The 12,187-nt window shown below is 53.5% G+C and overlaps 1 protein-coding gene across 2 annotated transcripts in view; it reads left to right on the plus strand.

Annotated features, from left to right (window-relative positions):
* Positions 1–12,187, plus strand: part of PARVB (parvin beta) — a 137,164-nt gene that overhangs the window by 85,537 nt on the left and 39,440 nt on the right. For both annotated transcript variants that reach the window (XM_039463225.2, XM_003932743.4), the window contains exon 4: positions 4,083–4,185. In XM_039463225.2, the coding sequence (XP_039319159.1) occupies positions 4,083–4,185 (103 nt within the window). The remainder of the gene's footprint in view (positions 1–4,082; positions 4,186–12,187) is intronic.

The following is a 12,187-nucleotide window of genomic DNA, read 5'->3' on the forward strand; positions in this document are numbered from 1 at the left end:
GCAATGTCTTCCTCCACACCCCTTGCCTCCACCATTTCTGGCCTCAGCAGCATCCGTGGAGGGCGCTAACTTCCTCCATCTCCTCTCTTCTAATTCCCGTCCTCTGACGGATGGTGCCCACCCCTTCCCAGGCCTTGCCAGACCTGCTCCCGGGCCCCTCCATGGGCTCCATGTCCAGCCTCCTATGCCCACTAGTGTCTGAGATCACCCTGACCCAAGACGTTTCACAGCCTCCTCCCGCCCCATCCTGGGGGAGAGACCAGGGTCGGCCTATCCCCCTTCCCCCCTCCTGACACTATCAGTCCCCTGCACCCAGCTCAGTGGCAGGGCTCCTCCTGGCTGTCCCCCGTGCCTCGAGCACTCTTCCCTCAGATGTCCATGCAGCCCGCCCTCACCCCTTCCTGTCACCCCAGAGGCTCCCAGAACAGGGTCTCGCTCTTTTCACCCAGGCTGGAGTGCAGTGGTGCGATCACCGCTCACTGCACCCTCCACCTCCCGGCTCAAGCGATCCTCCTGCTTCAGCTTCCTGAGGAGCTCAGACTACAGGCACAGCGCCATGCCCCACGAATTAATTTTTTTGTGGACATGGAGGTCTCTCTATGTTGCCCAGGCTGGTCTCAAACTCCTTGGCTCAAGTGATCTACCTGCTTCAGTCTCTGAGAGTTCTGGGATTGCAGATGGGAGCCACTGTGCCTGGCCACCTTATTATTTTTTTCAGAAAGTTAACCTGGAAAGATCAGGGGGCGCTCCATATGCCCCACACTCCTTTCCCTAATAGTAACAGCTCACACCAGCGTGGTTGTCACAATTCCTGCATCAACACGGATACATTGTTACTAACTCAGGCCCTGAATCAACACAGATACATGTTATTAACACTGACACAGACACATGGTTACTAACAAAGACCCTGCCCCAGCACAGAGACACTTACTAAGGCAGGTGCTTTGTCACCTGCTCTCCTTCTGCAGTCTCAGGGTTCCTCCCAGGGCACCACATTGCATTCAGTCCTGAGGCTTCTCTGGGCTCTGACAGTTTTTCAGACTTTCCTTGTTTCTGATGACCCGGACAGTTGCGAGGCGTATAGCTGAGAGAGTTTGTAGACTGCCCCTCCATTGGGGTTTGTCTGATGCCTTCTTCATGATTCGATCGGGGTTATCACTCTGGGGAGAAAGGCTGCAGAGATGAAGTGCCGTCCCATCGTGTACTGGGGCACACCCACGTGCACGCCTCTGCGATTGGCATCGGCCTTGATCACCTGTGCAGGTGTGTTCATCTGGTTTCTCCCCTGGATCCGGCTTTATTTTCCTTCCTAACAACCATCACAGCCCAAAGCTGTGGGCGTCCATGTGTCTCTTGGAGTCTCATTAGAATGTAAGGCCCTAAGGCACAGGTCTCGTTCGTCCTGTTTGTCACTTGCAAAAAACGCTCATATCCATATCCCATAAAAATCACAATCACAGGCACCTCCATCATTAGACTCATCTCTACAACGTTTACGTGCATAAGCCACGAAGTCATTATTTCAAACTGACATTGAATGACAATTCAAACTCTTCAGTCACCACTCAGCTGCAAACTAGACTTCTCCACAGTCTTTATCCTGGCCCACGATAGTGCGGTGAGTCAGACCATTGATTCACCACATCCTTACAGGGCTCTGGTGCCAGAGAGCAAGTTGTTGGTGCTGGGGAGCCACAAACGCTCTGGCCACAGCTCCTGACCTCATAGACCTTGAGGTCTAACAGAGGAGAGCCTTTCAAAGCTTTGCCCCCATTGCTAGTGGGACAGGGTGAGACCGGGTGCCGGGGTACTGGGAGCTGTGATGGGGGTGCAGCCTGGAGTGCTGGGGTGGTCTGAGCTCTGGCGGAGTGAGTGCTGCTCAGGCAGTGAAGGAGGGGGTGGTGTATGCAGGGGGTGGGGGGTGGGGGAGTATGCAGAGGCCTTGCTTCGGAGATGAGCTTGGGCATTTGAAGAACCCCAGCGAGGAGGCAAAGCGTTCAGAGTGGCTGTGGCCCTGGCCCAGGGGCAGGAGGAAGATGGGGAACGTAGAGCTGGTTGAGAAGTGGACAGAAGTGGGGTGATGGACAGAAGTGGGGTGATGGAAGGCGAAGTCCAGGCTCTGAGACAAGGATGGAGGCCCTGCTTCCTTCCTGCCTTCCCTGGGAAGGAGCAGACCTGGAGTGTGGCGAGTCCTGTTAGAGGCTTCCATGGAACTCCGGAGTGGGAGGAGATGGGGAGGCGGGCTCTGTGCTTAGGGGGTCCTGGGTGAGGGATGAGCAAGAGGGAGTGGGGAGGGAGAACGGGAGCTGTCCAGGGCCCTCAGAAATGCACCATGTGAGGGTCAGGGGAGTCGGGGATGATTCCCCAAGGGAGGCTGCAGAGGGGTGAGGGAGGAGAGCAGGCCTCCGGTGAGTGTGGCCCATGGAGGGTAGCGTGAGGCAGCTCCTTGGGAACGGAGGGGGTTCGGGTGCTGTCGTGGGACTCCCAGGCCACTGGTCTCCCTGCCCCTGCCACCCATCTCGCAGAAAGAGCCCCGGGCGGAAGCAGGGTAGCTGGTACTGAGCCCTTGACCTTCAGAGGTGGCGTTGACAAGACCAGAACGCCACCGGGCCATGCACCTCTCCCTGCAAACCGCCCTTTAACTTATTTTTACCTCTGTTCCTCCTGGGCTTGTGTGTCAGGTTTGATATTTCTGTGCCAGTGGGAAAATAGAGCGTGCTTCGCAGAAATCTGCCTTGTGTCCGATGTCTTGGGTTGCAGCTGTTTCAGAGTGATGGGAAACAGGATACTCTGGGCTTGAGCCCTTTTGTTCGTCTCTGAGAGGGACATAAACTCCCGTTTCCAAGAGGTTACTGGGACCCGTGGGGTCGTCGCACTGATTTCTCTTGCACAGGAAAATCACGCACTCCGTGTCGTTGGTGGAGTCTGTTTTATTTTGTGGGCTAGATGTGTCAGAAGCAGGATTGGCCGATGGAATTGTGTTCGGCAGGAGTCCTGTCTTTCCATAGGTATTTTCACAATGGAAGCGAGCTTCCTCTGAAGTACATCTCCCGGCGAGCTGAATAGAAAATCTGTTGTGAAAAGGCTTAAGAGGAAGGCTGGACTGGAAGAATGAAACTGACATCCACAAAGAGGCTTGTACCTGAACGTGCGTGACAGCGCCACAGCCACCCCTGAGCACCCAGCCTCCTCGCTGGGGCTCTTCAAATCGCCCAAGCTCATCGCGGCCGCGCGGCGTCTGCGTACGCCACTCCCCCTGTCTCAGACACCACGTCCTCCTCTCCCCTCCATGACCCACAGACCCCCACACTCAGTACCCAAAAAGGGGTGAGAACCCAAATAACCATCAACCAAGGGATGGAAAAACAACAGGTGGGCCCCCATGAGCTGGAATGTGATTCAGCATAGGGATGAAGGTGGGGCTGAAACATGCCAGCACATGGATGAACCTTGAAGACACGCTCAGTGAAAGAAACCAGACACGGAAGGTCACACATCACCTGCTCTTGTTTATATGAAATGTCCGGAAAGCAAATCCGTAGGGACGTACATGGGTGGCTGTGAGGGGCTGTGGGAGGGAGATGTGGACAGTAGCTCCTAATGGGTGAGGAAAATGTTCTGAAATGGATCGCGGTGATGGCTGCACAGTTCTGTGAATATACTAAAAGCCACCGAATCACACACATTTCAAGGAGGAATTGTGTGGAGTGAGAATGCTGTCTCAATAGCGGTGTGTACGATGCAGCTGAGGGTGGGTGCTCCAAGCTTGTCCGGAATGGTGCATAAATCCCCCTTTGCCATCCTGGGTTGGGGCGGGTTGAGGCTGAGGGTCACCAGAGAGGAATGGACATCTTGTCGGCTACTTGACTGTCTCGGGGTGACGGGGGTGCAGTATTACCAGTGCTTAATCTTTTGGCCCTCTGTACGTACCAAGGTGAAAAGCAGGTACTCTGGTCCTGGTGGCCGCAGAGCTGTCCCTGCGTTTGCCCTGTGCAGCCTCTGTTCCCGCCTTTGGCCTTGTCACCACGGCGTCCCCACGGTGCTGGCGGATGAGGCCGTAACGCCCGCGTCTCCTGCAGGTTCTCCTCAGCTGGATTAATGATGTGCTCGTGCAGGAGAGGATCATCGTGAAGCAGCTGGAGGAAGATCTCTATGACGGGCAAGTGCTGCAGAAGCTCTTGGGTGAGTCCCCAGCGGGGACAGCTCTGTCCCACCCCCCATCTCCCTGCAGCAGCCCGGGGCTGGACCAGGATTCTCTGCATAGTGACGTCGGTCACGGGTCCTAGGAAGACAGTAAAGCTGCAGGGCACAGCTCCCAGGTGGTGCCCCCAGGCCCAGGCCGTGGCTTCGGGGTCCTCTGTCCCACCCTCTCCACTACGCCCTTTCAACTTGAGCTCCTTCTGCTCCGGATGGGAGGCAGCAGGAGGGAAGCGGGTCCCCAGCAACATTCTGTGAGTGAATGTGTCATCAAATACACACATTTTTTTGTATACTAAAAACACAAAAAAGTAGCCAGGTGTGGTGGTGCACACCTATAGCCCCAGCTACTGGAGAGGCTGAGGCAGGAGAATTGCTTGAACCCAGGAAGCGGAGGTTGCAGCGAGCCGGGATCACGCCGCTGCATTCCAGCCTGGGCGACAGAGCAAGGGTCTGTCTCAAAAAAAAAAAAGAGTGAGTTCACACTGATAGCTCTAATTCCAGGTCAGTGCTGCTAGTTTCTCCCTTACCTGTCAGCATTCTCTATTCCAACCTCCAGGGTGAACCTTGGTTCCAGAAATACATTTGCTGTTTACTCTGATTGCATATAAAATAGTGTCAGAGTTACGGTATCGGCACCTCTGTCCACTACAAACGTGCTAAGTACAGGATTTCTTTACCATTAATTTTTAAGTATCTGATATATCCACTGAGAGTGCATACTCAGAATTCTGTGTTCAGAGCGTCACTGAACTATTTCCTGTTGTAGTGGTCATGTCATCCGTTTGCTGTATGAATAATTTGTTTCTGTCTGTATTTAGGTTTCGGGTATATGTTTGCATTTATTTTTATTTAGTATTACTTTTAAAAATGTGAAGCATTTATGTGCTTCAGAAGTCAAAACTGTGAAAATGACATACCTTGAAAGGTCTTGGCCGGGTGTGATGGCTCGGCCTGATCATCCCAGCACTTTGAGGGACTGAGGCAGGAGGATCACTTGAGCCCAAGAGTTTGAGACCAACCTGGGCAACATACTGGGACCTTGTCTCTACACATTACCAGACGTGATGATAGGCACCTGTAGTCCCAGCTGCTTGGGAGGCTGAGGCAGGAGGATTACCTGAGCCTGGGAGGTCGAGGCTGCAGTGAGCCATGATTGTACCACTGCATTCAAGCCTTGGCAACAGAGTGAGAGCCTGTGGGCCGGGGGAGGTCTCACTGCTTTTTCTCCCACCTGTACACTCTCCGCTAACCATTTGCAATGGATTCTAATTGTATCCTTATGTTTCTTTACAAAAATGTCCGTACACACACCTACTCATTTCCCTTTCGTTCCGTGCATAAAAGATGGTATATGCGATACATCTTTTTACGCACCTTGCCTGTTTCACTTAATAATACGTTCCAGGAATCCTTCCATGTGGAGATCACCTTTCTTTTTCTTTATGGCTGCATAGTACTTCGCTGTGTGTCTGTTCCTTATTTACCCAGTCTCCTGTATTGAACACATTTGTCATTTCTGGTATTTTTCTATCACCAGTAATATTGTGGGAATATCCTCATGCAGATGGTGAAGAAACTAGAATCGTTGACCTCAAGTGTAATGAGTGGCTTCCTTGAGCTCACCGCAGCAGAGGAAGGAATTCCCACATGGTGAGATGGGCCACCTCTCACCTCTGGCTTTCCCGGGTCTGTTGTGCCCTGGTTGATCTTTTCTGTAGCCACTTTCTGTGTTCCCTGGACTGTGGAGTGTGCAGACCTGATGTCCTATTTCCGTTAAAACAGTGGTCCCTTGCTCCTGCCACACTGCAGTCTCTCTGCGTCACACAAATGCATTGACCACTAGTTTTGGCATCTGGTTGGTCACTGGTGGCCCGGATGAGAGCAGCTTTGGTGCAGTGGCGAGGTTAACATCCTGATCCGGGAGGGCTCAGGGGCAGAGAACTGTGCCTTTGAGGTGCATGATTTTGAGAGGAAGAGACAGGAAGGGAAGAGAGGCTGTAGCTGCTGCAGCTCCTTTTCTTTTTGAGACAGGGTCTTAGCCCATCCCCCGTGCTGGAGTGCAGTGGTCCAACCACAGCTCACTGCAGCGTCCACTTCCTGGTGATTCTCCCACCTCGGCCTCCCGAGTAGCTGGGCGTACAGCTGCTTACCATCATGTCTGATGAATTTTTTGTACTTTTGGTAGAGACGAGGCTTCGCCATGTTGCCCAGGTCGGTCTCGAACTCGTGGGCTCCAGCAATCCACACACCTCAGCCTCCCAAAGTGCCGGGTTACAGCATGAGCCACCGCGCCCATCCATAGTAGCTCCTTTCTGTGTCTGTCACTGGGCACCATCCAGGCTGCCTGCTGAAGTCGCGTGCGAGGCGCACTGGGCACTGTACCTGGCACAGGTCTGTCGTCAGTAAGCAGGAGTCGCTATTGTTACCGTTGTTGTTTTCTAAACAGACAGATCAAAGCCAAGAGCAGGACTGAGGAGTGTCTGGCTCCCTGCTGGTCCCCCACCCACTCCAAGTCCCCTGGGTGACTGGCACATGATCAATATTTGTTGATTAAGTCCATGAAAAAGGCCCCGCAGTTTCATTACCTATAAATGTTGTGGGGTCTTCCTGCGGGAAATGAAAACGGGACAGATAGATCTGAGTGTCTGTCTGGATTTTTGGTCCTCAGCGCCATCCACAGGCTCTGGAAGGGACCAGCTATTTGCTGACCGATCTTTCAGTTCTCATAGAGTTCTGATATGTTTTCAGGTCCCAAAGTGCCTGTGACAGTGGCCTCGAGAACTCAGTGTCCCCTTGTACGTGGGACAGCACACCTCTTAAAGATCAGGAGGAGATTCCACCCGCATCATCCCCAGCACTGGTGGACTCAGCAGATCCTGTGTCTGGGGTTTCTTTTCTGCACCACCTCCCCTGCTTTGATGGGCTGCACAGACAAGCCCCATCCTGGTGGAAGGGTCTCCCCATGGGCCATCCCGGCGGGTCATTCCTTCAGGGCAGGGCTGGTGACTGGGGTGGGATCGTGTTTTTCTGCACTGTTGTTACAGAGGACTGGCTGCTGCAGGGGGGGGGCGCTGCTGAGAGGGCGTGAGTGGGTAGGGCGCTGTTCTGGAGAGAGACTAGGGGAGCCCCTGCCCGAAAAACTTGGCCCTGGAAACCCAGGGGTGCAGCATCGATAGCTGCCTCTGGACAGAGTTTGCACGCTCTGCACAAAGGGCACTTACAGGTCGGTTCTCGGAGGGAAACCTGGGCTTGTGACAGGTGGTGGGTGGGGGATGAGGTGCTAGGGAGGCCCGTAACTCACTCTGAAGGAGACAGTGACACTTGGACCACGCTGTGTGTCCTTATTCAGCTGGCCCTCAGGAAGTACACATGTACTTGGAGGGAAACATGTCTGTGTTTGTTTTGGTCACACATTCATTCATTCACTTATTCATTTGTCTGATGGATGAGTGTTCGTTGGCTTACATGTGTTGGGTGGGTCTTGGCTCTGGAGACACAGTGGGAAACGAGAGATGAGCCCCCCACCCCACCCCCGTCCGCTCCCCCAGCACACAGTCTAGCAGAGCGAAGAAAGGCAAGTATGAGGCAGGGCGGTTCAACCTGAGATGCAGATGTTTTAGGGCGTGACAAGTGCTAGGAAGACAGTGACAGAAGACTGTGGGGTAGAGTGGCGGGTGGGAGTGGGGCAGGCAATCCAGGGCAGCTCCTCTGGGGAGGTGACATCTGATCACACGTCTGCACAGTGAGCTTGGGAACTGGCGTTCTGGGCGGAGGCTCTAAAGTGAGAAGCAGCCTGCTGTGTTGGAGGGGCAGTGAAAGGAGGTGGAGGCGAGGCTGAGATGGCAGGGAGGGGGAGAGAGCCAAGAGATGAGGCTGGGGCCAGACCTCATCCAGCCCTGCGAGACAACAGCCTCTATTGCAGGTGATAGGAAGTCACTGGAGGTTCTGAATAGGGCTGTGACATGGGCTGGGTTAGAGTGTCCAAGGGCACTTGGGCTTCTGGGTGCAGGGCGCGTGGGGAGGGGAGTCAGGAGTTGGAGCTGAGAGGTCAGTCAGGACGCCCCTGCCACGGCCCAGGCATCTGATGAGGTGGCTCAGCCCCCGGAGTGGAAGGGCAGACATGGGGACGTCTGTGCAGTTAAACTGTCAGAGAAATCAAGGCTGCTGGCCAGGTTTGTGGCATGAGCAACTGGCGAATGGGAAGCTGTTGGGAGTAGGGCGGGTGGAGGTGGGGAAGGTGGAGGTCTGTGTTGTGCGTGCTGGGGCTGAGATGCCTGCCCTCTTGGAGGCGATGCTGGGTGGCTAAGCCTGGAATCCAGGCTGCAGGGTACATGTGAAGCCAGCAGCCCTGAGCTGATGTTTAGTGCCATGGGACCGCACGGTTTCATCACCTGGAGAGGGCGTTCCGAATTATATTTGGCCAAATGCCAAATGACCAAGAATTAACATCTCTACTTGGCTCAGGTGAGAATCCGCATCTTAGAATGAGCTCCCATGGTACAAGAATACATCTGAAACGCTCATCAAGATGGTGTCATACTTATCACGGTTTTATTATAAAAACATTAGGCGTCGAAGTGTTGATGTGTTGCATTGCACCGTCAGTAGCCACGCCCGCCCAGCACTGTCGGGTGCCACGTGCTCTCAGGGTCTTCAAACCAGACTTTTGTGGTCCTGGAAGCTGTGACGCTTTCAGCTGGGAAGGCTGGAGGAGGATGTGGACCTTTGGCCGACGCTGTCTGCAGGGATGCGCCGCACGTGAAGCCGGCCCTGGGCTGTCGGCCTTCCTCCCTCTCTGAGTGGCGGGTTGTGGTGCAGACTCACCTCCTCTCTGATCCTGGATGTGACGTTTTGGCTGCTGCTGGTGACGGCCCTCTGTTGAAACAGTCCCGCCCATGGCACTTTGCTCCCTGCCGGAAGCAGATACGTTCTAATATTTTCAGAAGCAAACCTGAGTGTCGTGTTCACTTTTTTTGGTAGGGGGCGGGGATGGAATCTCGTTCTGTCACCCAGGCTGGAATGCGGTGGCACAATCTTGGCTCGCTGCAACCTCCACCTCCCAGGTTCGAGCGATTCTCCTGCCTCAGCCTCCCGAGTAGCTGGGATTACAGGTGCGTACCACCAAGCCTGGCTAATTTTTGTAATTTTAGTGGAGACAGCATTTCACCATATTGGTCAGGCTGGTCTTGAACTCCTGACTTCATGATCTGCCCGTCTCAGCCTCCCAAAGTGCTGGGATTACAGGTGTGAGCCACCATGCCTGGCCTGACTTTCATTTTTTTATTTCTGATTCTTTTGTCTGTACCTGTGGCTTCTCCCACCCAATCACTTGAAACGGTATGTCCGCACGCTCTGTATCTGGCAGCCTGACCGCGGAACCGACCCTCGGAATCTCAGGGCAGGCTCTGAATTCACACCTGCCTCTCAGACGTGGCTGCCTGTAGACCACACCAGTGCCTTCTATGGAGCAGAATTGCAGGGGCATCTTTAAAGCCGGCATCCTCCCCTCTCCAGGTACACCGTTTTCTTCAGTTAGCCCTGGCAAATGCAGCCCTTACTCTGGAGTTGCTGCGATTGTCCGTGAGTCCTGCTACACAAGTCGTGTTATCCATAAAGTATAACACGAGGCCTCCTTTGCCTCAAGCATCCTTTTTCTTGTGGAATAGCTGCTGTCCCATCTTGTTTGAATAACTGCATAAGCACTTGAGAAGGCAGCTCTAAAATCTCTTGAGTATCAAGTGGTTTGACATATTAATACGACTTTTTTTTTTAACTGAAAAAAAGAACAATGGATGAGAATATTCAGATGGTAACAGAGCATCAAAAGGTCTTGCCTGGTTTTGTGGATGCTGTTCGACTGAAAATACGTAATGTGCTGTTGATGTGATATACTGTTGATGTGATAGCACTGTTGTGATCACCTGTTCCTCGAGCCCCGGGATGCCAGGAATGACAGTGGTGTAGGCATTCAGCTCTTCGGCTTTCCAAAGGCAGAAGCCCAAACCAAATAGGAGATTTGGGCTGAAAACCAAAGCGAAGCTACCTTCTGTGCATGTGTAGTAGAGAAGAGGTCTGAGGACTGGGCCTGGGCTGTCAGCTGTTCGTGGTCAGGAAGAGGAAGTTCTGGGAAAGGCGTCTGACGGGGGGTCAGTCGTGATGGGAGGAGCCAGAGGAATGTTGCATTTGGGAGGGGTAGACGAGGTGTTTCTAGGAGGTGGGAGAGAGTGAGAGGAAGAGAGAGAACAGATCTGTGATTTGGCCGTGTGGAAATTGCCTAGGGTGAGCCAGCAGGACACCAGAGGAGTCCTTTTCCTTTTTCTGCTCTTGAGATGGGTCTCACTGTGTTGCCCAGGCTGGAGTGCAGTGGTGTGCTCACAGCTCACTGCAGCCTCGACCTCTTAGGTTTGGACGATCTTCCCACCTCAGCCTCCCTGGGTAGCCGGGACCACAGATGCATACCACCACACCCAGGTAATTTTTGCATTTTCTTTGTAGAGCTAGGGTTTTGCCATGTTGCCCAGGCTAGTCTTGAACTCCTAGGCTCAAACGATCCTCCCACCTTGGCCTCCCAAAGTACAGGGATCACAGGCATGAGCCACTGCACCCAGCCGAGTCCCTCTTCTTGAAAGTAGATTTTGGAAGCGGCTGCCGAGTTCTCTGCCACATACCAGGTTTCCGGGGGTGTAGCTCTCAAAGTAGACCGCACGTGGCCAGAGTGAGGTGCTCACCCTGGGGGAGCTCCTCTGGCTGTGGTTGTCCTGCTGCTCACTCATGGGTATACCCTCTCCTTGTGAAGGTCAGGTCCTTCCTCACGTGTACCCAGCCCCACATGTGGCCATCACCCAGGGTCACCTGCTACGTGGGAGAATCCTTCCCGGCTTGCTTTGTCTCTTCTTGTGTAAGGAAGATAGGGGTCCTGGCCATGACAGAGCCCTGAGCTGCTCCTCAGCCCCTGTCAGTGGCGACAGTGATGTCTGGTGATGCAGGTGGCCATGTGCCGTATTCTCTGCTGTGCAGGAGTCACCGAAGACCCAGCCTATGGCAGCACCGGGCTCGGCCGGTCTCTGGTCTCTGTGGCAGGCTGTTTCCACCACCAAATTCATATGTTGAACCAGGCAAGACATTTTGATGCTCTGTTACTATCTGAATTCTACGTGTGGGGCCCACCCCTGGGACCTCATTTTACCTTAACTGCCTCTTTAAATACAGGCACATAGGCCGGGTATAGTGGCTCACGCCTGTAATCCCAACACTTTGGGAGGCCGAGGCAGGTGGATCATCTTTGGTCGGGAGTTCGAGACCAGACTGGTCTACATGGTGAAACCCCGTTTCTACTAAAAATACAAAAAATTAGCCAGGCATGGTGGCGGGCGCCATAATCCCAGCTACTTGGGAAGTTGAGGCAGGAGAATCACGTGAACCCCGGAGGTGGCAGTGAGCTGAGATCACACCACTGCACTCCGGTCTGGGTGTCAAGAGCAAAACGCTGCCTCAAAAAAAAAAAAAAAAAAACAGGCACATTGCAAGATATGACAGCCTCAGCCACTAGGAGAGACGGGCAGCCTGGCGGGTTGAACTTCGGAATGTGACTGTGTTTAAAGAGGTTATAGGCTGGGTGCGGTGGCCCACGCCTGTCATCTCAGCACTTTGGGAGGACGAGGTGGGCGGATCACTTGAGGTCAGGAGTTTGAGACCAGCCCGACCAACATGACAAAATCCCAACTCTACTAAAAATACAAAAATTACCCAGGTGTGGTGGCAGACGCCTGTAATCACAACTACTGGGGAGGCTGAGATAAGAGAATCGCTTGAACCTGGCAAGCGGACGTTGCAATGAGCTGAGATGGTGCCATTGCACTCCAGATGGCATCACTCCTGGGTGACTAGAGTGAAATTCCAACTGAAAAAAAAAAAAAAGAGGTAATGAAGGTAAAATGAGGTCGTATGAGTGGGCCCTAATCCAATATGTCTAGGTTCCTATAAA

The sequence above is a fragment of the Saimiri boliviensis genome, chromosome 21 (assembly GCF_048565385.1).
Source record: "Saimiri boliviensis isolate mSaiBol1 chromosome 21, mSaiBol1.pri, whole genome shotgun sequence".
In the NCBI taxonomy this organism is placed as follows: domain Eukaryota; kingdom Metazoa; phylum Chordata; class Mammalia; order Primates; family Cebidae; genus Saimiri; species Saimiri boliviensis.